The 27701-nt window shown below is 46.5% G+C and overlaps 2 protein-coding genes and 1 long non-coding RNA gene across 4 annotated transcripts in view; 2 read left to right on the top strand and 1 right to left on the bottom strand.

Moving 5' to 3' along the window:
- Positions 1-3463: 3463 nt before the first annotated feature.
- LOC144319435 (uncharacterized) lies at positions 3464-4927 on the bottom strand. The gene is made up of 2 exons (XR_013385252.1): positions 4744-4927; positions 3464-4313 (listed from the first exon to the last, which is right to left on the bottom strand). It is a non-coding gene; the product is annotated as an uncharacterized LOC144319435 (long non-coding RNA).
- A 158-nt stretch (positions 4928-5085) lies between these two features.
- Positions 5086-15255, top strand: ZFAND2A (zinc finger AN1-type containing 2A). 2 transcript variants are annotated; one of them, XM_077907509.1, is made up of 7 exons: positions 5086-5342; positions 6349-6448; positions 7103-7197; positions 8839-8967; positions 12278-12429; positions 13281-13364; positions 13925-15255. In XM_077907509.1, the coding sequence occupies exons 2-7, from the start codon at positions 6394-6396 to the stop codon at positions 13941-13943; spliced, it is 534 nt and encodes a 177-aa protein (XP_077763635.1). In that variant the 5' UTR covers positions 5086-5342; positions 6349-6393; the 3' UTR covers positions 13944-15255. The 2 variants fall into 2 exon arrangements, with proteins under 2 accessions (XP_077763635.1, XP_077763634.1); XM_077907508.1 differs by lacking the exons at positions 13281-13364; positions 13925-15255 and having other exon boundaries at positions 12278-12613.
- A 12035-nt stretch (positions 15256-27290) lies between these two features.
- The window catches only part of CHLSN (cholesin), a 147980-nt gene continuing 147569 nt past the window's right edge, over positions 27291-27701 (top strand). Inside the window, exon 1 of the mRNA XM_077907504.1 lies at positions 27291-27362. The gene's annotated coding sequence lies outside the window, so the exon portion shown is untranslated. The remainder of the gene's footprint in view (positions 27363-27701) is intronic.

The following is a 27701-nucleotide window of genomic DNA, read 5'->3' as shown; positions in this document are numbered from 1 at the left end:
GATCAGGACCAAAAAGAACAGCAGAGGTAGACCAAGTACACTCCTGGTAAAGCCCCTGGGTGTCCAATTTCACATCTCCTGATAGTCCCCGTGTACCAGCTCATGCTGTGGCTAATTCTGGTTCTCAGAAGGCATGCAAATGCCCATCTATGTATGTGTGCTCACGTGATTGTGTGTGTCTGTGTCTGAGGAGGGGAGGTAGTGTCCAACCAACTACATTTCTTTTCTCTGGTTACAAACTCATGAGTCTGGTTGTTTTGAAAACATTTATCAAAATTTGGGTGTTTCTCATTAAAGTTTTACATTTTGAAAAGGAGATAAAAGTACACAAAAATTTAAAATTTTTACTTTCATTTTATTTATTTATTTATTTACTTTTATTTTAAAGAATAAAAGTCCTTGGGGGGACTGGGTGGCTCAGTCAGTTATGCGTCCCACTCTTGACTTCTGCTCAGGTCAGGATTTCAGGTTCATGAGATCAAGCCCCATATCAGGCTGATTCTCCCTCCCCCTCTGTTCTCTTTCTCAAAAAAATAATGTAATCTTGTTTTTTCCTATGGCAGTGGGGGCACTACCCATGGTAAGCAGGATAATGCCCCTCTACCCATGTCCATGTCCCAATCCTGGAACCACGAATCTGTTACTTCACATGACAAAGGGGACTTTGTGCATGTGCTCATGCTAAGGATCCTGAGTGGGGATATGACCCTGGATTGCACAAGCAGGCCCAATGCAATCCTTTTACATGAAAGGGGGAGAATAAGAGTCAGACAAGATGTGGCAATGTAAGTAGTGGTCGAGGTGATGTGATTGGCCAAAGAACATGGGCAACCTTTCAGAAGCTGGAAAATGCAAAAGTATGTATGTCCTATAGCCCCCAGAAGGAATGCTGCCCTGCACCTTGATTTTAGGCCTATGAGATACATTTTCAATTTCTGACTTCCAGAATGATAAGACAGTCTGTTTTAGGACACTTAACTTGCAGTAATTTGGTACAGCAGCAACAAGTAATACACTACCAAGTGCAAAATTTAGTCTGTAGCATGGCAAACCCGATACCATGCAAGAATCTGGATTTCTGCTCTAAAACTCACTAGTTAGTGTAAATATAAAACTTGACATTTTAGTGTTACAATTGATTCTAGCAAGACCCAGATAATCTGGGAATACATGGATTTAAAGATTTTTTAATCTCAATATTTTGGCATACAATTTATAAGAAAAACCACTTTCTTTTTAAAAAAGATTTTATTTATTTATTCACGAGAGACACACAGAGAGGCCAAGACACAGGCAGAGGGAGAAGCAGGCTCTCTGCAAGGAGCCCAATGCAGGACTCAATCCCGGAACTCTGGGGTCACTCCCTGAGCCAAAGGCAGATGCTCAACTGAGCCACCAAGAGGCACTTTCTTGATAGTAATTGATTCATTTAATTATAACTTATTTTTTAACACTCTGGTTACTTAATATTCTTGACTTTTGGAAATTTGAAGATCTATAGTATTGTAGTAATAGGTATTTGCATTTATCGAAAGACCTAAGAAATTAAGGTTCTGGGGGCACTAGGTGGGTCAGTGGTTGAGCGTCTGCCTTCAGCTCAGATCGTGATCCTAGGGACCCCACAGGTAGCCTGCTTCTCCCTCTGCCTATGTCTCTGCCTCCCTGTGTCTCTCATGAATAAATAAAATCTTTAAAAAAAAAGTTCTGTGCAAGAATTGTTAAAAATACGTGATTTTTAACTCACAAATGACAATGTTCTTAAAAGTATGTATTTGTACTTATGCTTCCTTAGTAAATTATCTTCTTTTAAAAAAATCTTTCTGGAAGAAAACTGAAGGCTTTGACTGGCACTGGATTTTAACCAACTGGAAAAAGGGAGAGAGAGGAGTTTGCAGAGGCAGTGCCTAGAATTGAACAAGGATATGGAGTGCTGAGGGCGTGAGCACAAAGCAGGTGGTTGTGATGGCCAGAGTAGTTTGTTACATTAAGCAAATACATACATAGACTGAAAAAGAAAAAAATAGAATAATGAAACCCAGGTTTTTATTGCTGAAGGAGTTATTTGTAAATACAAAAAAGATTTTATTTATTTTTTTTAAGTTTTTTTGTTTTTTACTTATTTATGATAGTCACACAGAGAGAGAGAGAGAGAGAGGCAGAGACATAGGCAGAGGGAGAAGCAGGCTCCATGCACCGGGAGCCCGACGTGGGATTCGATCCCGGGTCTCCAGGATGGCGCCCCGGGCCAAAGGCAGGCGCTAAACCGCTGCGCCACCCAGGGATCCCACAAAAAAGATTTTAAAAATCCTGAGATGTTAGATTGAAATTGAAGGTAAGGATATGAATGTTTTCCTAAAAAATACATACACAAATAAAGACAATTATAGATGTGCATACTCACATGAATATACATACACTTCCTGACACATGTCCACAAGAAGGTCTAGAAGCAATGACACCCTACTAGCATTAAGTACACCACATACTCAAATCTTGATTTCTAAACACCATCCTCCATTAAAAAGAAACAATGCTCCCTGGAGAAATGGCTGATTCCAGGTCTGCAGCAGGAAGAGTACAAAATGAAGCTGGAGCACCTTGTGCTAAAAGGTGGGAAAGGGAACAAAGAATGACAGGATGACAGGGACATGTCAGAAGGACTCAAGAGCCAGCTAGACATGGCTCTCTGGCCTTCAAAATGAACAATGACAGGAACAGAATATGACCACCGAGTAAAAGAAATCCATGAGTCCATACTGAAATAAATAAATAAATAAATAAATACATAAATAAATAAATAAATATCTCTCTCTTATAGAATACCAACTAATAAATGTGAAAGGAACAGTGGACATTTTAAGCAGCACTACCTAGGGAGCGTCTGGTCAGCTCAGTCAGTAGAGCAGGTGACTCCTGATCTCAGGGTTGTGAGTTCAAGCCCCACACTGGGTGTGGAGCTTACTCTAGCAAAAATAAAAAGCACTATTTGGCAATGAGCATAGTGATCTAGGCAGAAGTCACTGATAAAGCTTAAAATCGTTAGACAAAGGTTGAAAAGGAATAAAATTACAGTTGAATTCTGGAATATCTCTCTACAAAATACTAATCAATTTACAAATGAAAAAAAAGGAGAAACCTAGCAGACACCTATGTCACTAGGTAACAAAGATGAGTATCACCTGTGGTAGGATGGATTGCAGCAAATACCATTCCTGTAGTATTCCTACCAAGAAACATGACCTGCATCTGATTTTCAGAAAACATCCATGGATGCTGAGACATGTCATAGAAAAGTCTGTAATCTTTAATAAAAACCGTCAGGGAAAGAAAGGATGGAGGACCTATCCTAGCATGGAGGAGAATGCACATGTGATTTTGGATGGGACCCTGGAGCCGAAAGGAAAAAAAAAGACGTTGACATAGTTGGCAAAATGCAATGGAGTCTATGGACTGGACTTTAACATTGTTTTTTAAAATTTATTTATTTGTTATTTTTAAAGGTTTTATTTGTTTATTCATGAGAGACAAACAGAGAAAGAGGCAGAGACACAGGCAGAGGGAGCAGCAGGCTCCAGGCAGGGAGCCCGACATGGGACTCGATCCCAGGTCTCCAGGATCACGTCCTGGGCTGAAGGTGGTGCTAAACCGCTGAGCCACCTGGGCTGCCCTAATATTGTTTTAATACCGATTCTCTCGTGTGGATGGTTACAGAATGGTTGTGTAAGAGTATCTGCTTTTAGGAAATGTACATGCAAGTATTTGGAGGTGATGGGTAACCGGGTCTATAGCATATTCTCAAATGGCTCAGAAAAAGACCAAGGAAAATGGGCATGTACACGTACAAATACACACACACACACACACCTGATTCTTGTTATTTGTGGATTCCACGTTTGTGAACTTGCCTATCTGCCAAATTTACTTGTAACTCCAAAATCAGTATTTGCGGTACTTCAGCAGTTATTGGCCAACTTGTGCGGAGTGGCAAAAGACTTGAGTTGCCCGAGGAACATACTTCCAGCTGAGGTGGGACAAGGCGACGACACCTGCCTTCTTTCGTGTTTCAGTTCTGATGTGGTTAAGGAAGCTTCTGTTCCACAGCCTATTTAGTGTTACGACTCCGTATTTTTGTGTTTTGGTGGCGATCTTGTGGTTTCAAGTGGCCTTCAAGCCGGCGCTTAAGTGCTGTCCAGTTTCCTAAGTACCAGGAGGCTGCGATGCACCTCACGGAGAGCAGCGGCGGGCAGGCCGGGTTCAGCAAGACTTACCGCGGGCCATGAGTTTAATGAGAACAACACATCAACACCAATTATCTTTAAACAGAAACGCATTTAAAACACGGTTAGGGGTTGATGGCTGGACGAGCCCAGAGGCTCTGGGGAAACTTAACCTGGCAAGACCCCCTGAGAGCACCTGCTCATTCAGTTTGCGGGGACCTCACAAAATCACACACTCCCGGGGGGGGGGGGGAATAAACTACCACACACACGTTTGTAGGGGGAGCAGAGGGGAGTGATGGAGCAGGTAAGGGGACATGGTGAGGGGAAGGGACACGAGAAGAGAACCCAGGGAGGGGATGCTGGGAGGGGACCCGGGGAGAGAAGATGGGGTGGGGGGGATGCGGTGGGAGGGGGCGGGGAGCCCTCGACGTGGGGACAGGCCAGCTCCCGTCGAGGCAGAGGGCGTCGTCTACCCAAGGCCAGGCCCCCCCTCCCATTCCGCCCGGCCGTGCCGGCTCCGTACCTCGCGGCGGCCCCTCTGCGACGCAGGCTCCGGCCCTCCCCGGGTGCGGCTTTCCGCGAGGCCGCCCCTCCACCCTGCCACGCGTGGAGCGGTGGCCTGGCCACCCTGACTCAGCTTGCCCGCGCCGCGCGGCCTACCGAGTGCGCCTGCGCAGAGCGACCTCACAGTGACTCAGCAGCTCCGAGAAGCCGCCGGACTGTTCGAGAAGGGAGGCGGGGGAGCGAGTGGGCGGGCCGACGGGGCTGCGGCGGGAGCGGATTGGCCGGCCCGGTGCTGACGTCTCGGGGGCGCGCCGGGAAAGCCGAGCCGCAGTGGGGCGAGATTGGCCGGCCGGGCGGTGACGTAATCAGGGCGCGCCGGGCACGTACTGGCCGCGGCGGCTCTCTGATCCCGAGGCAGCGAATAAATGGGGGTTTGGCTGTCCACAATGCTTCGCTCGTCGGCGGGCTTGGACGGCGCGGTGCTGTCCGTTGGATTCCGTTTTCGTCAGCCTTTTGGTCCTGTACCGTGCGGCTGACTGCTGGAAGGGACATCCGGCTTCCCGTCTCCGCCGCCTCCCGCTCGTCTCCGCGGCCGCCCGGGCCCCCGACGACAGCCAGGTCTGGGTCCGGGTCCGGGTCCGGGTCTGGGTCCGGGTCGGGGGGACGGGGACGGTGTCGGGGAAAGGCTTCAGGTGCTAGCCGAACGAGCCCATGTTCGGGGGCTCTCACCGCTGCTGTGTCAAGGCCCGGGGACCGCACGCAGACCCTGACTTCTGGGGGCACTTTTTTTTTTTTAAGATTTTATTTATTTATTCATGAGAGATACAGAGAGGCAGAGACACAGGCAGAGGGAGAAGCGGGCTCCATGCAGGGAGCCCCATGTCGGACTCGATCCTGCGTCTGGATCACGCCCTGGGCCGAAGGCAGGCGCTAAACCGCTGAGCCACCTGGGGATCCCCCTGGGGGGACCTCTTGATAGGGTTGTAGGTGCTGAGGCTGGCAGGGCTCTCGTGAGGCGTGTCACGAGCTCCCCTCCTCGTCCTCCCAGTGTCCACCCTTCCACTCCCGAGTTGGTGGTGTCTCGGGAGTAGGTGGTGTCTCGGGAGTAAGTTCTTAAGTAAAGTTCAGGACAAGAGGGAGGAGGACCGCAGGGACGGAGTTGAAGCGCCTCGGGATAGTGCTGTCAACGTGATTTTAGCCCTTGGTGACGGCTTTGTGTATGTCAACAAGTAGACTCGGTCGATGGAATTGTGGCCCAGCTTCTTGTGGGAAGTTGCGTAAATTGAACATGGGAAAGCCCTGTCAACGTGAGTCAGAACGGTTTAAAGCAAGCCTGAATTCCGGGTGAGCTTTTTCAAGGGGAATTTAAAGGGCCAAGAAGAAATTGGTGTCCTAAGGGGGTAGGTTCAGAACGAGCTGGTACCTGTGCTGGAGCTGCTTTGCTTTTCTTTGTTGAAAGGCCTGGAGAATCCGATACTTTAGTGCCTCCCAGGGGCGCAGGATGACTTGGGCATCGGATTCTTCCCACAGAGCATCTTTGTAGACTTTCTTAGTCCGAAGTTAGGCACCCCAGGGACGGAAATTATGGCCATGGTTTCTTTCCTAACTACTTTAATTCTTGTAGGTGATCCATCCCTTTGCCGTCTGTGCTTTTGGACACGTTCTCATAATGGAGTTCCCTGATTTGGGGAAGCATTGTTCAGAAAAAACTTGTAAACAGCTAGGTAAGCACTTTTAAGAGATTGTTAATAGGAAATGTGTGTTACGTTCACTGTTTGGTTAGGGAGAACTGGCTATTTGATTAATTAGCTGTTTTCTGGGTTTTGGCCCTCGTGGCTTTTCAGTGTTGGGAGGCTGGCCTGAGGTGCAGGTTCTGTTCAGTATTATTATTCACTGTCTACCCAAGGCCAGGTACCAGGGCCAAAGCCAACTGGATAGAAGTGTGCTGCTTAAGTGTGATACTACATGGGATGGTCTCTTGAAAAGATAGTTTTATAGGGACGTCTGGGTGGTTCAGTCCATTAAGCATCTGACTCTTGGTTTTGGCTCAGGTCATGATCTCAGGGTTGTGAGATCCAGCCCCTCATGGGCTCCCAAGCTCAGCGGGGAGTCTGCTTGTTTCTCTCTGTGCCCTCCTGCCCTGGGCAGCCTCTCTCTTTCTAAAAGAAAGATATTTTTTTGTAAAAAAAAAAAAGATAGCTTTATAGATTCTTTGTTACTGTTGGCATCATGAAATTACATTTTTCTCACATGTGCCACCTCAAGGATATGTTTGATAGGCATAAAGAACTCACTGCAGGTAAATAAATGTTTAACATGATCTGTAATTCTTTTGTTCTAATCTTTGAAATGCTATTGTTTTTTTTTTTTTTTTTTAGATTTTCTTCCGTTTAAATGTGATGCATGTAAACAAGATTTCTGTAAAGATCATTTTACTTGTGCTGCACACAAATGTCCCTTTGCATTCAAGAAGGTAATTTATCGTACTTTATTCCAAAGAGTCTAATTTTCGCTGTCCAGGTAGTAAACATAAGACAAGATATAGCTGATATTTTCATTAAAATGAAATAAGACTTAAAATCCAGTTTCCCAGTCACACTAGTCACATTTCAGGTGTTCAGCAACCACATGTGGCCAGTAACTACTGTATTGGGCAGTGCAGATATGGCACATTTCCACCATCACAGGAAATTCTGGATGGCACAGCTCTAAGCAACAGATTGCATTTTTTAAGGGGATCTTGAAGTTAAATTGTTGTATCCAAACCTTCAAAGCTTACTTCGCATGTTAAAACATTCCTTTCACTGATTATGCTGAGGAAAAACCTAGCAGAGGCTTTATGAAGCACAGGAAACGGTTTAAGACTTGACAAAGTGTCTAATCTGGAAAGTATTAAAAATGCTTATCTGGGTAACTTTACAACTTTGGGATCCTATTTAGTGGCAAATAGTACCTGGTAGAAACGGGAAGATGAGGAGGACTCTAAGAAAACGAACATGTATAAGTCCAACAAAAGTGTGCTATCTCTGTTACTGACTTTGTAGGTGGCCCCCAGCCTATATTTTTGTTTCTAGTGGTTTAGAGGTTATTTTATCTGTCCTGCTGTTTCCCTATAATGGCAGTTAGAAACATGAATGATTTAGCATTATTACATGCTTCCATTAGTGTTGGCCAGGGTCTGACCCTTCTAAGTCATCATAGGGGGCGGGGGAGGGTGAGTCATATTTACCCAGGCCATGATGACTAGGCCACACTACCTAGTTTATTGTTGGCTTGACCTTTCCGTCTTCCGTAGATAGGGAGAGTCTGGCTAGAGATTGTTAGTAAAGCTTTATTTCTTAGTGTGCAGACTTGTCAACTGAGGAAGTCCTGGGTGACCCTTGAGTTCAGCCCCTGCAGACAGTATAGGCCCCAGAATTCTGTGATTACCTGTTGGGATATCAGTTGTCACCTCTGTTTTCTTGCTGAGCCAGGTTTTCTTAGCTCCTGCCTTGGCTCTGAGGTTTTTTTCACTGCTAGGCATGCAGCCACTGGGTGTTTTGTTCCTCCTCCAGAGCCCCCACAATCTTGGGCTGGGATGGTCATTATGTACCTGAGAGCTCAGCCTAGCTGTGTGCCTAGCTGTTAGCTCAGTGAGTCTCCCTGCATGTGAAAGCAACAAAAAGATTGGAGAGGCTGTTGACAGTTGTAGGGAGCTAGGGGATCTTCGGGGCTAGTGTTTTCTTCTGTTATGTTTTCTCCATCTGGAGGTGTTTGGGCTCTGTCACTGCTCACTGAGGTCATGCAAGACAGACAGCCCTGGTGCTCTGAGACCAGATCAGTTTCACCAGCTTCTTGGCTGCCTTTTATTGATTATCTCATGGTCTTTTCCACAACTGGTTAATACTCTGTTATGATTAAATTCCACTGGATTCCACTTTGAGCAGCTCTATCCTGAATCTGTAGGGTTGCCTTTGCTGTTAATCCTTTATGTGAACAGTGTCCTCTTCTGATGAGCAGCGGAAAGATCAGTGTGTGTACTCTATGTGATTCTTGATGCACTATGATGCCATGCCACTTTCTTTTGTGAGTTTTGATTGTCTGAATCTGGAATATCCTCTTCTGTCATTTTCAGGATGTTCAGGTCCCAGTATGCCCACTTTGTAACAACCCAGTCCCAGTAAAAAAGGGAGAGATACCAGATGTGGTGGTTGGTGAGCACATTGATCGAGACTGTAACTACCTTCCTGGGAAGAAAGAGAAGGTAAGGACAGGTTATGGTCACCCTGTGAATGCTATTTTTTCTGTAGAAGGTAAAAGGTCAATTATCTGACTATGATCTATAGTCCTAATTGCGTGCAAGATAAAACCTTTGTGATGTGTCTGTGTTTTCCCCATGTTGTGATGGCTTGGTTTTTTACAAATACATTCAAGTACTCTGAATATTAGAGTCTACTTTGAGATCTGCTACCTTTAGGATTCTCACCTTTTTCTCCCAAGATGGAGAGCTAATGTGGTTTCTAGAACCATTCTGTTAATGTGTACTTTTCCTAAGCTCCTCTTAGGAAAATGAAAAAGGATACATAAAAGTTTGAACATTTAGCTTTCTTGCTTTTGTAGTGTCAGTGTCTTTGTGAGAGTCCTGCATTTATTCATTTGGAGTAAATTCTGTCAGGAAAAAACAGTAGGTCCCTATTCTACATAGCAGGTGGTTTCAACTCTTATTTTTTTCTCCACGTGTTGTTGTATCTTGAGTTTGTCTTGCTGCCCTGTAGTTTGGGGCATTACCTGTTGACCACAGTGTGGGCTGAGCACGGAGTCCCCCTACCTCCATTCCTATGCTGCCACATCTTTTAACGCCACCTTCCCAGCAGACGTGGAGTGGGCTCCTAGGCTGATGTTCCAGGCCTCCGTCTCTGAGGACACAGCTGAGAGATTCCTTCTGCATTTATGCTAGGTCCTCGTTTCTGCGTCTGTCTCCCTAACTGTGGGTCCCAAGCCTCCTATGCCTTGTGTTTTCTTTTCTTTGTTTTTCCCTTATTTGGGGGGAGTCATAGGCCCCGCTTGCTCCTTGGGAAGGACCATGGAAGATAAATAGGAGATAGTATATCCTGCTAGGTCTTTTTTCTCCATTTCTCCTTGCTTAGCTGCCCAGGGATAACAGCCTGATTTGAAATCTTTGAATATTTGCAGGTGTTGGTTTGTTTTCTTGCTTCTGCTGTTGCTTTAGAGAATTCCCCTGCTGTTCTACATTGGTCCTTTGTGGGATGAGTTTCAGTCTGGCAGCTTGGAGGCTCTCTCCTGGCCCCACCCCTCTCCGCTCCATCCCAGAATTTAGAAGCTTCACATTGACTGTTGCTGGCGTAGATCTATCTTCATCTGTCCTGCTAGGCAGGCAGTGGATCCTCCCAAACTGGAAACTCCAGTGTTTCCATTTGGAATGCCGTCTTAGATTCTTGGATTTCCTCTAGACTCCTGTTCCTTGGGTGCTGAACCTCCTGGATGGGTCTCCTTTCTCCCAAGTTTTCTTTACCTGTGAATTCTCTGTCCAGGGTGTTTTATCTGCATCACAGTGAGTGTCCTTCTCATGTGCCAGCCTGCAGCTGACTGCTCACTTGCATGGTGGGAGCAGTGCGGACTCTCACGTTGGCTGCAGGTCATCTGCCCAGTCCACTTTTTATGCTTTGTGATTTCAGGTCTTTCTTTTGGGCTAATCAAATTCCCCAGAGAAGGTGTTCTGTTTCCTTCCTGGGGAGCATACTCTGACTTCCAGGATTATGGAGCCAGGTAGAAAGAACACTCACATCTCCTTTGCGGGGAGTGTGAAGTCCTTACTGGCTTCTGGGTGCCCGTCCCATGATTCTCATGGTCCTTCTGCCCATTGCTGCACTTCCAGGCCAGCAGCCTCTCTTGGATCCTCTGCTGAGTACACATCTGCTGATCAGGCATCAGGTGCAGGTCTGCTGCTTGGACTTGCAGCCATTTCTCCTCTTGTGTCCCAAGGCACCCTGAGCTTGCTGATTTCTGAGCCTCTCGGGGTTTTGTTTCATGAATTGGAGTGCTTCTTGACCTTCCCCATTAGTTTACAATTTGGCTTTCTCATATCTGCCAGGTTCATTGCTACTTGTTTGTGTGCTTTTTTTTCCTGAAATCTTGTAGCTGTTTTCTTATTCCCGGCCTTTGTGGGTATACCCCTTTTCAAAAAATCTTCTGTTGTTTTCATCGTATTTGGGGAGGAGTCAGCCAGTATGTGTATTCAGTTTCCCTTCCTTAACCAGAAGCCTAAGGAGACTCAAAGTGAATTTGCCTTCAATGATGGCACATAACTTGTGCCTTCTCCCCTTGGACTGCAGATTCTCACAGCCTCTCAGGCCTTCATGGGGTCTGGTCTTAGGCAGCTCTGCAGCTTGCCCTTCTCGAACACCTTACCAGGTTACTCAGGTGGTTTTTCTCAGATGCCCTGCTCCCGCTTTCCTCTCCTATTGCTCTCCAAAATAACCACATAGGCTTTGAAGGACCTTGTCTCCAGGAAATTGGCTTTCATCAGGCCTACGTCCCGGTTTCCAGTCATGGATCCTGGCTTATAGTTAGGAACTACCTTATCATGTTACATTAAATACACAATAATTGCAATATATAAGCATAAGGCTTATAAAGTCTTGCTGCTTTCAGCCTCCAACATGAGAGAATAAGCTCTGTGTGTCTTCGCCTAGCACCCAGAACCTTTTATTAACCAGCTGACCCCAGTCATCCTCCATAACCCCCTTCTCTTCATACTACTCCAGGCCCTCTGGAAGTTCTTTTAAAAATTCCCTGTCTCTACGTAAGGCCACAGCTCCACTTGGCATGCCTTCCTCCTCAGTTAACAAGGTCTTCCTCATCCTTGGCTCACTCTAGATTTGTGACCCAAGCCCATCCCCTGTCCCCACTCTCCTAGCCCCAGGTTGTGCATGCCTGCCTTTGCTCTCCTGGAGCAGGCACCCTATATCCTTGTGCTGTTTGTATATCATCAGGTCACTCCTGGCAGCCTGTGCCTGCCTGTCTTTGCTGGAGGGCTGCCTCAGGCTTCTATGTGGGTACCTTTTGGTCAACATCCTTACCTCACAGAGTCAGCAGTGCTTGAGAATTTGTATCACTCCCTTGTCCCACATCACCCCTGCAAAAAAACCACCCCAAAACTCTAATAATATAATGAGTATAGGGAATATAAATTTTTCAGCTCCCTGGAATGCCCCTGGAACCAGTTGCCTTCTGTAGGACTGTGTATGATGCCACAGGCTTAGCCTCCTTCCCTCCATGTCCCTAGTCCCCACTCCCCTGGATTTTGTGGGGGTTTTTTTGGCTGAGAACACCTCTGATCATCTCTCATGAATACCCAACTTAATATGCTATTTTTGTGTTTGTTAAAACTCTCCCATTTCCTTAGTTAGTACTCACCTATTTACCTGGCAGATGTTTGAATGAAATTTTGATGTCTTCATTTCATGTAGCTAAAAACTGTTTCTAGTTTCAGTGTTGGTTGTTTTAAGGGCTTCTTAAATAATTACTTATTAAAGCAACTCTCGCCTTCTCAGATTTTTATGTACCGGTGCTCAAAAGAGGGGTGCAAGAAGAAAGAGATGCTGCAGGTGGCTTGTGACCAGTGTCGTGGCAGTTTCTGCATTCAGCATAGACACCCTCTGGATCACAGCTGCAAGCACGGGAGCCGCCCCATCAGCGTAGCCGGGTGAGAAGAGAGGCTGGCTCTGATGTGCTGGCTCACGTACAGTGACATCAATGGACCTGCCTGACCCCAGCAGTGGGGATAAGGCAACGTTGAGAATTGTACTGACCTAAGTTGTTGAGGTGAGGTGTTTGTTGTAGGAGTTTGGATGAATATAATCTAAATTAAAATTGGATTTTAAACTAAAGTTGGATTCTAGTTGTATTGTTTTCTATGGCTGCCAAAACAAAGTACCGCAGCTTGCGTGACTTCAACAGCAGAAGTTCATTTTCTCTGGCTCTGGAGACACAAGTACAGGTTGGAGGTATGGCGGGGTTGGCTTCTGAAGGCTGTGGGGAGAGCCCACTCCAGGCCATCCCCTCAAGCTGCGGGTGGTCTGCCAACAGTCCTCAGCCGTTCTTGGCTGTGGATGCCTCTCCCAACCTCTGTGTCCTCCATCACCTGCTTTTCCGTTGTGTGTCTGTGTCCAAATGTCCCCTTTTTATGAGGGGACAATCCTAGATTAGGGTCCCACACCTCTGCACTCTTAGCGCATCTCAGCTGAGTACATCTGTGACAGCCTTACTTCTAGATGTCACATTCTGAGGTCCTGAGTGTACAGGGCTTAGCCTATCTTTTGTGGGGACACAATCTATCCCATTTGGTAGTGGTATAAGCAAGAGTACCTTTCTCAAAGTGGAGGTGTTTGCCTAAACCTGCTGTTGAATGAATATGGAAGCATGGGTTTACCTTGTAGTTAGCGGTGATTTCTCGTGTCATCTGTACCTGGACAGAGCATAGGGTTCACTGTGCACATAGGTCTCCAGGTAAGCTGATGGAGGGGTCGGTGACCGTTGGTCTGCCTTTCTGTGTAGGTATGCAGCTGCCAGAGCCTCTGAATCCGAGCCATCAGGAGCTTTACACAGGCTGTCTACCATTTGGCGGGCTCAGCGACTCAGGTATTGATGTAAACAGCGTGCACAAGTATGGTTGCTTTGTACCAGCAGGAACAGTTCTTGTCCGAGTGGCGAGCACTGAGGAGTCACTGCAGTGCATGCAGTTAATAACCAACTGATTAACTGCGTGCTCCATTGGCTTAGTCTTAAGGAGGGATAAGGGTCTGGTTGTGTGTGCTCTCAAACCCTGAATTACCAACACAGTTCATTCTAGCATGGAGCATAGTTAGCAGTAACATTTTATAGCTGGTTGCTAAAATACCTTATATGGCCTAGAGCTTTTATTTTTTATTTTATTTTGATTTATTTTTTTAAAGATTTTATTTATTCAGTCATGAGAGACACACAGAAAGGCACAGACACAGGCAGAGGGAGAAGCAGGCTCCACACAGGGAGCCTGATGGGCGACCCCATCCCGGTCCCCAGGATCACACCCTGGGCAGAAGGTGGCAATAAACCGCTGAGCCACCTGGGCTGCCCGGCCTAGAGCTTTTAGATGATCAGTTGCTCCTGGTTAATCAAGACAGACCTAAAAAATAAGCTGTTCTTTTGCTCTCTTTCAGGTGGAAAGTAAAGAGATGATGGGACTATCTGCACATACTGGCACATTCACTTGTTTTGTATATTTAGCTTTGTAGGCAAAGTTGTGCTCTAGTGCCTTTGTACTACTCATGACAAACGGTCGGGAATGTCATTAAAAGTTTTCCAGTAAAATGTACAAATTTTGGCAAAATAAATAGAAGGATATGGATGTTCTAAGTTAGGCTAAGCTGCTCCGTCAACCTCTGCTTCCTCCCTCCTGCCTCCCAAGTAAAGTGCCGTAAGGATTGAAGGGGTGTGACAGATAAGAGAGCGGCTCTGCCCTGGCCTGAGTCCCCAAAGAACCCAGTGTTCTGGAACCTTCTGTCACTTACACAGCTGATTGCACTCTGTCTTCATCTTGTGGCTTCCGTGGTGACAGCTACATGAGCCCAGGAAAGGGGGGAGGCCATGTACCTTGCTAAGGGCCTTGTTTAGATGTGGCCACTCTTCCACTGAGAACAGCCCTTTGGCCATATAGACACCAGTCATGGCCATGGTCCATGAGAGAGCCCCATATCCTTCAACCCGGGACTTTGGGAAACAGTGAAGCAAAATGTCATTTGAGTTGGGTCCTGATCTTAACCCACTGGTCATCTACCTATACATCCAGACCTCCTCTTGCTCCTGGATTAATAAAATACAGGCAATTACTCCTGGTTTCAGAGCCTCAAAGCATGATTTGGTGGGGGTGGGCTTTTTCCATTCCACAAGGAAGTGATGAAAACTATTTCTGCGGGCTGTCTTAGTTGGTGTGTGTTCTGAACTAGTGGTTCTCAGACTTCCGCATGTTCAGAATTGCCTAGAGGGCTTGTTTGAGGGGCACCCGACCCCACTCCCAGAGTTTCTGGTTCTGTGGGCCTGGGTGGGCCTTGAGAATTTCAGGAAGTTCCCAGCTGATGCTGATGCTGCCAGGCTGGGGACTCCACTTCGACAAATCACTTCTGTGCACCCCCACTGTCCAGTACATGGTCACTTGGCCACAGAGGTTTTGGAACATAGGAAATGCAGTCAGCCCAACTGTGGGATTGAATTTTTAGTTATATTTAACTTAAGGGCTATTAACTTGATTCACTTTTTAGAAAATTCTTCAGTATGTTAGGAACTTTGGTATATGAGTCTATTTTTTCAACTAAAAATTTTAAATACAGGTCAGCCCTTTCTCATGGAAATTTAATACCTGTTTTGAGAATCTAAGACACTGAGCTTTGAAGATAATACCAGAATACTAAAGTATGTCATTGTTAAAATTATCCACATGTTGAAGTGATGTTTTGGATACAATTGATTAAATAAAGCAATAAAGTTGATCTTACCTGTTCTTGTTTTAACTGTAGCTACTAGAAACTTTGGAAACAGGTAGGTGGCCAGCATTATATTTCTGTTGGATGGTGGTGTTCTTGGTCATCCAAACTAAAGGGCAAAACCCCACATTTTATCAGGAAGAATGGTCAGCTTATGAGTGCTCGTGCTTCTGTCTTTGGATTTGATTTGAATGTTTGTTTTAAGACTTTACCTATTTGAGAGAGCAAGCAAGAGAGAATGTGAACTAGGGAAGACGCAGACTCCCCACTGAGCAGGGAGCCTGATATGGGGACTTGATCCCAGACCCCGGGGATCATGACCTGAACTGAAGGCGGACACTTCACCCACTGAACCACCCAAGTGCCCTTATTAGAGTGTTCAAGCACAGTGGAGTGGTCCCCCCTTGGCACAGGGGTACATTCTAAGACCCCTGTGGGTGTCTGAGGCCATGAATTACACTGGGCTATACGTATGTATGGTTTTTCCCTATACACACAGTTCTGTGGTAGAACTTAATTTTATGAATTAAGTGGAGTAAGATAAGCTACAGCTAGTAAAACAGAGCAAGTGCAGTTCTCCAGGCATACTGCATATTACTGCTCCTTGCTTAATTGTGCTTCACAGATTCTGCATTTTTTACCAATAGAAGGTTTGTGGCAAACCTGCATTGAGCATGTCTGTGGGTGCCAGTTTTCCCACAGCCTTTGTTCCCTTTACATTTCTGAGTCACATGTTGGTAATCTTGCAACATCTCAGATTTTCTGATTATTATATTTGTTGTGGTGGTCTGTGATTTCAGCTTGGGTGAAAGCATTTTTTATTGATGAAGTATTGATTTTTTTTGATTGATTGAGTTTTTTTAAAGATTTTATTTATTTATTCATGAGAGAGGCAGAGATGTAGGGCAGAGGGAGAAGCAGGCTCCCTGAGGGGAACCCGATGTGGGACTCTATCCCAGGACCCTGGGATCATGCCCTGAGCCAAAGGCAGACACTCAACCATTGAGCCACACAGGTGCTACTTGGTAAAATTTTTTAATTAAAATCTGTGCGTTAAAAAAAAATAAAAAAATAAAAAAACAAAATCGGTGTGTTGACAATTTTTAGACCATGTTTTTGCACACTTTAATAGACTACAGGATAGCATAAATGGCTTTTATGTGCACCAGAAACCAAAAAGATCACTTGACTCCCTTTACAGAGATGTTTACCTTATTGTGGTGGTCTAGAACCAAGCCTGTGGGATCTCCGAGGTATACCTGTGACAACGTATTGCAATAAATGTTATGTGAATGGGTGTCTCCCCCCTTGGAATTCCTTACTGTCCTGCATGCCCCCTTTTTTTGTGATGGTGTGATGATCAGATGCCTTCCTGGTGAGATGAAGGAGGGGAATGACGTAGGCCTATGATGAAGCCTCAGTCCACTGTTGACCTGGGGCTGCGATGTCAGGAGGGAAGGGTCATCAACTGCTGGATTGTGGGGCCCATGGGCGTTGAAACATAGACAAGGGGGGATGGTTATACTCAGAGCTCTCTGTGTTCTCTCTCCAGTGGTGTGTTAGCAGGAGTTCAGGTGGTCCCAAGGGATGTGAAAGGTTGGAAAGGTCCCACCACGTGGGGGAGCACCTCTTTACTCACATTACCTTCCTGCTCTTCCTGAGTTGGCCTTGGGCTGGCACCAACCAGCTGTTCCTGGGCAAGGCCCAGAGCCAGGCTGCCCATCGTTCCTGGTGTCCAGCGTCTTGTCTGCAGCTTGGAAACACCGGCCACTGCCTGCCCAGTGGTGTGTGGGCTGCAGCATCAGATGTTCACAAGGTGTCACCAGAGGCCTTTTACGGGCTGGTGATGAGGGCTGGTGGGAATGTTGATTGCTTTTGGGAAGTCAGGTGCGGCCTCACAGGGAGAGTGGACACAATAGCCGTCAGCCCCATGTCAGCATTTGTAGGTCATCGTGATAAGGATTAGGGATATTTTAAATGTATTTTTAATCAATCTTCCATGTTCATTCTTTTCAATTAAGCCTAAGATTAAACTCAAAAGATAGGCTCCAAATTAGGTTAGTAGCTGAAATGGCCTTGGTTCTCCAAGCTTCCTGCCTGACAGGGTTTCTGGCATTCATCCTGCACTGCAGATGTCTTGAGACAGTGATGGTATGTTCTGGGGAACATGCTGAGGGAACAGGTCTGACTTTTCTATTTGGTCTGCCAGGAGCTTTCCCCAGGTGGGTGTTGATTTGCCTTGTTGTATTTTCTTGAAATAAAGACTCGTGATCGCAGTAGAGAGTATAGAAAGTGCAGGAGGAGGAGAGTGTCCTGCTATGCTAGTAGTTAAACACCGTAACAAGAGCTCGTTTGCTGTTTGTTTCTAAATTTTTTGTCTGTGTCCTTTGCTCACTGCCTCTCATTAGGACGTTAGGGGGAGCTCTACCCAAACCCACATTTGTAGAGTTTATACACACCCTTGTTCTGGGTGATGAGATCTTAAATGCATCACTAGCTAAGATTTTCTTGGAATAAATGCTACAAAAGCAATCTTTTAAAATGGTCTTTTAGTAAAAACAAAAACAAAAAATGCCAATAGACAGAGAAGTAGGTTAATTTTACATTCTGTAGATTATCATTCTGAAGTAAAGCTACTTATGTAGATAGCTTCTCTTTGGCTCAACCTTAAGAAGAAGGGATGTGCGTGAAGAGTACCCGTGTACTAGTGTCTCTCTTCCTGCTTTCATGTGAACGTTCCCTGGAGAATGAGAGCACTTAGAAGGGCCACTTTTTCCATAGCATGCAGGTAGGAAGCTTATAGGATGCAAGGGGAAAGGTCAGGTTCTGTGTATTGAGGAGCTGGGTGTTGGTGCATAGTGGTGCCCACACATGACCTCATGGCTGTGGCTTGGCCAAGGGTTGGTGTCATTGCCTTCCCACTGCAGGCGGATCCTCTGGTGCTGCCCTGCATTGCTAGCCACAGAGCACTGGTGGTGGGCTCTTTGGTGTGCTCAGGCCATATGCCCTCCCACCCATGTCCGCATTGTCACACACCCCTGTTTAAGGGAGGGTGGTGTGGTATGCCTTGCATGGTTTGGCTATAGCAGTGGTTCTCAAGTTTGTTCGGAGCCTGGAACCCTTCTGCGGTGCTGTGTACATGCCAGGAGCCTGCTCAGCTGGAGGCTGCAATAACCATAGCATTTAGACAGGATCAGATACACCGTTTCCTAGAATCCATCTCGGCATCCAAGGGTAAGATGGAGTTTGTAGGAAGGAACAACAAGTGGAGAAAACCATATCACCATAATTTTTGCTAAATTAGGAAAATTATTATAAATTAGGAAACCAGTTTTACTGAACTGAGACCAGAGACATCTGGGGTGCCCAGGAGTATTTGGCAGGAGTTGGGCTTGATGTGCATGGTTCAAATTCCTGCTGCAACAGCTAGCGACAGGGAAGAATTGTTTCCTGATACTTACTTAAACTATAAGCCTAGAGCAGGATCATTTGTGATTTGACTTTTTTTTACTTGATAAACTGATTTTTTAGGGCAGATTCAGGTTCACAGCAAAATTGAGTAGAAAGCACATCCCATTATCTGTGCTGCCCCCCACAACTTCCCCCACTATCAACATCCCACACTGCTTTATTTGTTATGATTATCCATAGAGTAGTGAAATCTGTTTAAATACTTAGCGATTTTAAGTATTTAAAACACAGTATTAAATACAGTATTTAAAATATTATGTTTGCTTCTAAAAGCATGGTATTCATGGTAACGAATACCAAAGCCATTATGTATAAAACCACCTCTTACGTGGCCAAAAGGATGATTTTGCCGCAACAGAATTAAAACACACAAAAATTGCTGTGCACTCCTACTTTGAAATTGTCGTCTCTATAGCTGTGTTATTATATGGTTAGTTATGAGACCAGAATCATGCTCCTACCTGGCAAATGTGGAGACTGACTATGAGGCCCTAAGTTGATGAGGAATCCTTGAGGGAATTTTAAAATTACAAATATGGGAGGGTGCCTGGGTGGCTTGGTTAAGCACTGACTCTGATTTCACCTCAGGTCATGATCTTAGGGTCCTGAGGTCAAGCCCTGTGTTGTGCTCTGCACTCAGCAGAGTCCGCTTGAGATTCCCTCTTCCTCTGCCCCTACCCCTGCTTGCGTGTGTGCTCTTTCTAAAATAAATGAATCTTGGGGATCCCTGGATGGCTCAGTGGTTTAGCGCCTGCCTTTGATCCAGGGTGCCATTCTGGAGTCCCGGGATCAAGTCCCACGTCGGGCTCCCGGCATGGAGCCTGCTTCTCCCTCTGCCTGTGTCTCTACCTCTCTCTCTCTCTCTCTTTCTCTATGTCTATCATAAATAAATAAATCTTTTAAAAAATAAAAATAGGGATCCCTGGGTGGCGCAGCGGTTTGGCGCCTGCCTTTGGCCCAGGGCGCGATCCTGGAGACCCAGGATCGAATCCCACATCAGGCTCCCGGTGCATGGGGCCTGCTTCTCCCTCTGCCTGTGTCTCTGCCTCTCTCTCTCTCTGTGACTATCATAAATAAATAAAAAAAAAAATTAAAAAAAAAATAAAAAAATAAAAATAAATGAATATTTAAAAAATAAAAAATGAAGTAATAAAATCACAAACATCGGGGGCGCCCTGCGGGTTCTGTCAGTGGAGTATGTGACTCTTGATCTCAGGGTTGTGAGTTCAAGCCCCATGTTGGGCATAGAGAATACTTAAAAAATACAAACATGTTACCCTCAAAGTGAAAAATATGGTAATCTGATCCATGTTCTAAAGTGATATTTCTGGCCATTGGGAGGTAGAGGATGCATTAGGAGGACAGTGGGGGTGACCTGGGTGTGAGGTTGTGGAGTCCAGGAATAGATCGGGGTGGGAAACATGGAAAGCCTGTTGCTTTTAACAAGACGTATAGGGTGCCAGGCAGAGAGGAGTGGGGACAGTATCTTTTCCTGGTGGCACTGCGGATGAGAGGGGCACGGTGAGCAAGGGAAGAGGTTTGAAAAGAAGAATCCAGAGTGGAGCTGTGAGCGTGTCCTTTTTTTATTTTTTTAAAGATTTTATGTATTTATTCATGAGAGACAGAGAGAGAGAGGCAGAGACACAGGCAGAGGGAGACACAGGCTTCCCCCCAGGGAGCCCGACGTGGGACTCAATCCCGGGACCCCAGGATCACGACCTGAGCCGAAGGCAGACATTCAACCACTAAGCACCCCCAGGCATCCCTGTTTGAGATATTTACTGGGCTGCTGTGTAGAGAAGCCATGTAGGCAGGCAGGTAAGCAAGTCCAGGGTGCAAGGTTCAGACCAGAAACAGGATTTAGAATCATTGGCATGTGGTTGGATGGAAAGCTATGTTAACAGATGAAATCACAGAGTTGGAGAGAGGGAGAGGGAACAAGGACTAGGCCCAGACTGAGTTCTAAGGAATAGAAACATGGAGGAGAAGAGGTAAAACAAGTGTAGTATCTAATCAGATATCTGTCATATAGTGCTCAGACAAGTAGGACGTGAGAGAAAATTTCCTTAGGATCATAAAATGTATGTACCTCCTCTGACAATGCAAGAATTTCAAGAAATAACAAGATCTAAGACTATCAATAGCCCTCATTGCCATAAATAACAATCTGAAGATACGACAGAAGAGAAAAATCCCATTTACAATGGCAATAAAGATAAAATACTTAGGAATAAACTCAACGAGATCTATGCAAGATCTAGATAAAACTTTAAACTTTAAAACATGAAAGACACAAAAGTATACACAACCAGCAAGACAGGCCTTACTCTTTAAGACAACATCATAAAGATCTCCATTTTGCCTCAATTTAACTTTTTTTATTTAAATTTTTTTAGATTATATCCACCAACTTATTACTTTAGTCTCTCTTATTTTTAATTCTTTATATATAAAAAGTAAAAATAGTAAAACAATACAACCCTGGATGACAATGAGTCCTGTAAAAAGACTTGGTACATAGCCACTTTAACATAAAGGCCAACTCAGCTCCAAAAAAACAAAGTTTTCCAATCCTTGGGACACCTGAGTGGCTCAGTGGTTGAGCATCTGCCTTTGGCCCAGGACGTGATCCCGGGGTCCTGGGATCAAGTCCCGCATTGGGCTCCCTGTAGGGATCCTGCTTCTCCCTCTGCCTATGTCTCTGTCTCTTTCTGTGTCTCTTGTGAATGAATAAATAAAATCTTTTTAAAAAAGTTTCCCACTCCTTAAAGAACATATCAGGTGCTGGGTGCCTGGGTGGCTCAGTCAGTGAAGCATCTGCCTTCGTTGAAATGAAGGTCATGATTCCAGGGTCCTGGGATTGAGTTTTACATCAGGCTCCCTGCTCAGTGAAGAGTCTGCTTCTCCCCCTGTCTCTGCCACCTGCTTGTGCATATTCTCTTTCTCTCTCTCTCCCCCTCCCCCTCTCTGTCAAATAAATATGATCTTTTAAAACAACAGAAAACTCCTATCAGTTGCTATTGTTATAAAGGTCAGAACCATTTCCAACTTCATAATGTCTCTCAATACTTTTTTGATAGTTTTGACGAGTGCCTTTTTTTTGTTGTTGTTGTTTTGTTAATATTTTATTTATTTATTCATGAGAGACACAGAGAGAGAGAGAGGCAGAGGGAGAAGCAAGCTCCATGCAGGGAGCCCTACGTGGGACTTGATCCAGGGTCTCCAGGAACAGGCCCTGGGCTGAAGGCAGCACTAAACCGCTGAGCCACCCGGGCTGCCCTGACGAGTGCCTTTGTAAGAGGAATTAATCCACTTGGAAACTTAGCAGTTTCCAAGTTTTCTATTTTCCTTCTAAGTGTTCTTGCCAAGTGTGTAACTGTAGAGCTCAGGGCTTAGAATAGTTGTGTCTTTTCTGATTTTTCTGTTGTCTGCCACTCATTTTGACTTGCCTGAATTTTAAATCTATGAGGATCCCAATAAAAATACCAACAAGCTGCTTTTAAAAAAATTTATTTATTCATGAGAGACAGGAAGAGACCTAGGCAGAGGGAGAAGCAGGCTCCTCACAGGGAACCTGATGCAGGACTCAATCCCAGAATCCCAGGATCATGCCCTGAGCCAGACACATGTTCAACTGCTGAGCCACCCAGGCTTTCCTAACAAGCTGCTTTTCTGGAGTTACACAAGTCAACACTCAAGTTCGTATGGAAAACTGCACATGGAGGAAGAGCAAAGGAGACCATGAAAGCCCTTCTCATGGTGCACTGTAAAGCCCCCATGTATAAAACAGTGCACTGCAGGCACAATAATAGATGGGCCAGTACCATGGAATAGGAAACCCTGAAACAAATCCAAGGTCTTGTGGAAACTTGGATGTGATAGAAGGTATATCTCAAGTCACTGGAGCCAAGATGGGTTTTTTGAAGAGCAGAGTGGGTTCACCAGGTTGCCACTTAGAGGAAGGTAACGTTGGATCTATACCTTAGATCACACACACACAAGGATTCCCATCAGAAATGTGAATGTAAGAAATGAAACCAAACAGGTTATGGGAAGAAAACTTGGGTGAGTTTCTCCAAAACTGGGTGTAGGAAAGGCCTCCTCACAATGATGCAAAAGTTAGATGGATGAAGTAAAAGGTTCATAGTGGCAAAGCACAGTTACATGGTGGAGAACATCATATGTGAGACCAAAGGACAGGTGACAAACCAGGACAAGGTATTTGCAACATCCGTAATAGATAAAGGTTGATATATTTTTTTAAGATTTTATTTATTTATTCATGAGAGACACTGAGAGAGAGAGAGAGAAGCAGAGAGACACAGGCAGAGGGAGAAACAGGTTCCATGCAGGAAGCCTGGTGTGGGACTCAATCCCAGGTCTCCAGGATCACACCCTGGGCTGAAGGCGGCGCTAAACCACTCAGCCACCTGGGCTGCCCAAGGTTGATATTTCTAATACACAAAGAATGTGCACATCGAGGGGGAAAAAAGATCAGAAACTGGATAAGAAGATGGATGAAATGACACAAGAGTATATGATGACGACCCCGGGGCATAGACAGGGATGTTCCACTTTACTTGAGTTGGGAGAGACGCAAATCAAGACCACACTGAGGTCTAGCTCACATTAGATGAGCAGAAATCCAAACTTGAACAGCATGCTCTGTGGACAAGGCTATAGGCAAGCGATATGTCCACACGTTGCTGGAGAAGGTGCCAAATGTCAGCCATCATAGAGGAAAATCTGGCTATACCCAGCAAAACTATATTTGGTGATCCCACTCCCCTAGGAGTCTACCCTGAAGGTGTACCACCAACAATAGTAAAGTACATATGTGCATGACTATTCATTGAAGCACAGTTTAGAATTGCACAGCTGGAGACTGAACACTTGTGTATGGATACTGATTAATTGAGCCATGGTAAATTTACCCGTGGGTCCCCGTGAAGCTGTGGGAAAGAATAAGAGGATGCCTGTAAAGTGATGGATGATTTTCCAGGATGCATTGTTGGCTTGACGGAGCATGGTGCCGAAGAATGTGTGCAGTGCTGCATTCTGTATAGGGAAGAGGGGAAAGAAGTAGCCACACATCTGCTTGTTTTTGCTAGAAGAAGCTCAGAGAGAATAAACCAGAAACTAATGAAGTTGGCTACCTACGTGAGGTTGGGTAGGTGGGAATGAGGTAGGAGTGTTGGGAGGAATAGAATACTTGCGCAGTCTTAACTTTCGGACTCCTGTTACTGTCTTACATCTTCAACAAAGTTCAGCCAAGATGCTGGGGACGAGAGTCCCTGCAACTTGAAGCTCATAGACACCAACAAACAGCCACATTTATGGAGGAACAAGAACACTTTTCTTCATGGTGATAAGAAACCCACAAAACTCACCATTTTAACCATCTTAAAGTGAATAATTCAGTGCCACTTAGTACATTTGCAATGTGCAATCCTCACCACCATCTAGTTCCAGAACATTCTCAGTGTCCCCAAAGGAAAACTCACACCCATTAAGCATTCCCCATTCTTTTCCAACAGTAGCCCTGGGCAACTACTAATCTACTTTCTGTCTCCGGATTTGCCTGTTCTGGACATTTCATGTAAATAGAATCATACAATATGTGGTTACAAAGAGCTTGTGACTTCTCTCTTGTGTGCCTTCTTGCTCACTCGCCCCAGGGAAGCCAGCTGCCATGTGAGCTGCCTGTGCAGGGGCCCCCATGACAAAGAACTCAGAGAGGCCTTTTTCTGATGGCCAGTGAGCACTGAGGCCCTCAGCCCAGTGGCCTTTGAGGAATGAGTCCTTCCAATAGCTGCTTGTAAGCTTGGAAATGGACTGTCCCCCAGATAAGCCTTCTGATGAAACCACAGCCCTGGCAGACACCTTGACTGTGGCTTAGTGAGGGACAGTGAGTCAGAGGCACAGGGCTATTCCTGAGAATACCGGAGACTGAGAATACCCCTCAGAGACTGTGACATGAAGCTGCTTAATTTATTGTTTTAAACTGCTAAATTTTGTGTTCATTTGTTATGCAGAAATAGAAAACAAATACAATTTTCTGCCTTTTAGACTTGGGAGGCAGCATAGATCATATTTAATACGACCACCATCCATTTATTGGAAGTCTGTTGGTTTTCAGTGAGGCCATAAGACAAAGAAAGGCTCTGTAGCAGATCAGTATGTGGCATAAGCTGTCCTGGATTTGGGGCATATAACTTGGAAGGTCTAACACAGCTAGAGAGGTACATCCATGGTAGATGAGACTGTGGTCCCTGGCACCATCCCCCAGAATTTGGTGCAAAGCCATGCCCTCTGCTGCAGAGAATTACATACCATGCTAAGAAGCTCCTGACGTGCTACCCGGCCTTAGAAATTGAACACATGGCCATGGATATTGTGCTAGCAGGTGACTGGAGCTGTTCATCAGAAACTAGACATTTTCAGATCCATGAGGTTACAACATTGGGTGAGTGTGCCAGCAATCCATTGTACAGTGAAAGTGCTATCTTTTTCTTGGTTTTCTATCACGTTGTGTTGTCTCCTTGTGCACATAGCTGTTTCCTATTGAGTGCTGGACATAATATGTGAGCATTTATAGTTTGGCCCACAGGATATTATTCTTCTAGGAAGAGTTCACCCTTTTTGAGCAGGCTAGCAGCACCAACAATAAACCCTGAATCACTTGAATGCAGTTTCAGAAATTGAGATGAATTTAATACGGATTTTATGAAGTCCCTGCGAAGCCGATCTACTCTGGTTCATATTCACTCCGTGTAGCTGTTCAGGATCTCAGCTCAGAGATGGGACATTTTCTAAGAAGCCTCCCCCTTAGCAGCCCTAGCCCACCAAGCTGTCAATCTCTGTTCAGGTTCTTAGCCTTCCTGCTAAGCTGTCAATCTCTGTTCAGGTTCTTAGCCTTCCTGCTACCTCTTCCAGAACCGACTGACCCCGGAGTGGAAAATATTGCTAAATATCATGTGTACTACTCTGACTTTCCTTTTAACCTGTAAGAATATTTCACTGTAAAATTAGCACTCTGATGGCATTAAACAGAATTAGTATTAAAAGTTTTTATTTATTTTTAAGTAATCTCTACATCCAATGTGGGGCTCAAATTCATGACTCCGAGATCAAGAGTCACATGCTCCAGGGATCTCTGGGTGGTGCAGTGGTTTAGCGCCTGCCTTTGGCCCAGGGTGCGATCCTGGACACCCAGGATCGAGTCCCACGTCGGGCTCCTGGTGCATGGAGCCTGCTTGTGTGTGACTACCATAAATAAATAAAATAAAAGAAGGAGTCATATGCTCCACTTGACTGAGCCAACCAGGCACCCCTATAACAGAATTTTTAAAAAAAGATTGTATTTAAAAAAAGGATTTTATTTTTATTTGAGAGAGAGAGAGGGAGAGAGAGAGAGAGCACATGCTGGGAGGAGGGGCAGAGGGGGAGGGAGAAGCAGACTGCTGGCTGAGCAGGGAGTAGGACCTGGGGTTCAATCCTGGGACTTCCAGATCCCGACCTGAGCCATCCAGGCTCCCCATAACAGTTATTTTTAAACGATTATATTTTGGCTAGCTTTTTTTTTTTTTTTTTTGCTATTCTTAATGGGAGGCTGACTTGAATGACCCATCCCTCCGTTATCAGAGCCTTTTTTTTTTTTTTTAAGATTTTACTTATTCATGACAGACACATACAGAGAGAGAGAGAGAGAGAGAGAGAGAGAGAGAGAGAGGCAGAGACACAGGCAGAGGGAGAAGCAGGCTCCATGCAGGGAGCCCGATGTGGGACTCGATCCGGGTCTCCAGGATCACGCCCTGGGCTGAAGGCGGCGCCAAACCGCTGCGCCACCCGGGCTGCCAGAGCTCTTTTCTTAAAAGGCAAAACTAAACAATGTATTATACATTTATATATTTTTACATGGCATTATGTGCTATTTAAGCTTATAGGATGAAGTCTTCTCCGTGGGGCCACGAGGCCTCGGGGCAGTTTGAAAGCAGGACAGTTTCTCCCGAGGTCAGCAAGGCTGGACATGCTCAAACCAGTGCGCGCTGGGAGCGCGGGGAGTGACCGCAGCGGAGCCGCACCCGGGTGAGGACGGGAAGGGACCCGAGCGGCACCCGCATCTGCACCAACGGGAGCGCGGGGAGTGACCGGAGCTGCGCCTGCGTACGCGGGGGCTACCCTCGCACCTAGAAGCAGGGGAGGCGCTGCGGACCTGCACCTGCTCCCGGTGCGGCGCTCCGGTCGCCAGACCCCCAGTTGCTCCGAGGCAGCGACAGTCACCCCACTCGTGCACCTGCCAGCCACGTGGGGCCGCCCGGGCGACCCCTAGGCAGACGACCTCATTCCCGAGGCTCCGCCTGTGCGGCGTGCAAACACGGCGCACAGTCTTACAGTCCCGGCAGCTCGCACGTGGGAGGTTGCTAGGCAACCCGCGGCTCCCGGCAACCCGCGGCGCCCAGGGATGACGCTAGCAGTCCGCGTCCGTGCCCGGACCTGCCCCCTCGCGGCCGCCGCACGCCATTGGCCGGCAGGCAGACGGAGGTGGGCCTCGGCCGGGGAGGGGCGGGGCGACGCCGCTGGGGGGCGGGCCTGTGTCACCAGGGCGGGGCGCCTGCCGGAAGCCCGCGTTGGCGGCCGAGCGCAGGTAGGCGGAGGACCCGGGGGTCGGGGTCGGGTCGCGGTCGGGGTCGGGGGCGCGGGGCGGCTCCCACGTGGGTGAGGGAGCGGGACGGTCGAGGGCGGCCCCGCGGGGCCCGAGGCGCCCGCTGCCCCGGGCTGTTCCCGCCGAGCCCGGCATTCTCGTCACCACACTCCGTCGTTGACTCGGGCGTTCGGTGGGGTCCCGCGCGTCCGCCCGCCCCGGGCCCCGGGCCCCGGAGAACGTCGGCGGCCCGGGCGCTCGCGTGCTGAAGGGGCGGCGGGCGCCTGCGGGACAGTGAGGGAGCAGGGCGCGGCGACGCGGGTGCAGCGACTCGGGCCGGCG

Source organism: Canis aureus, chromosome 8 (genome assembly GCF_053574225.1).
Source record: "Canis aureus isolate CA01 chromosome 8, VMU_Caureus_v.1.0, whole genome shotgun sequence".
Classification (NCBI taxonomy): domain Eukaryota; kingdom Metazoa; phylum Chordata; class Mammalia; order Carnivora; family Canidae; genus Canis; species Canis aureus.
The sequence above is the reverse complement of the archived record's forward strand: the minus strand, read 5'-3'. Positions and strand labels throughout refer to the sequence as shown.

Coding starts and splice junctions, on each gene's coding strand:
- ZFAND2A (XM_077907509.1), top strand. CDS start 6,394: ATGGAGTTCCCTGATTTGGGGAAGCATTGTTCAGAAAAAACTTGTAAA. Junction 7,198..8,838: donor GTCCCTTTGCATTCAAGAAG/GTAATTTATCGT, acceptor TGTCATTTTCAG/GATGTTCAGGTCCCAGTATG. Junction 12,430..13,280: donor CGCCCCATCAGCGTAGCCGG/GTGAGAAGAGAG, acceptor CTTTCTGTGTAG/GTATGCAGCTGCCAGAGCCT.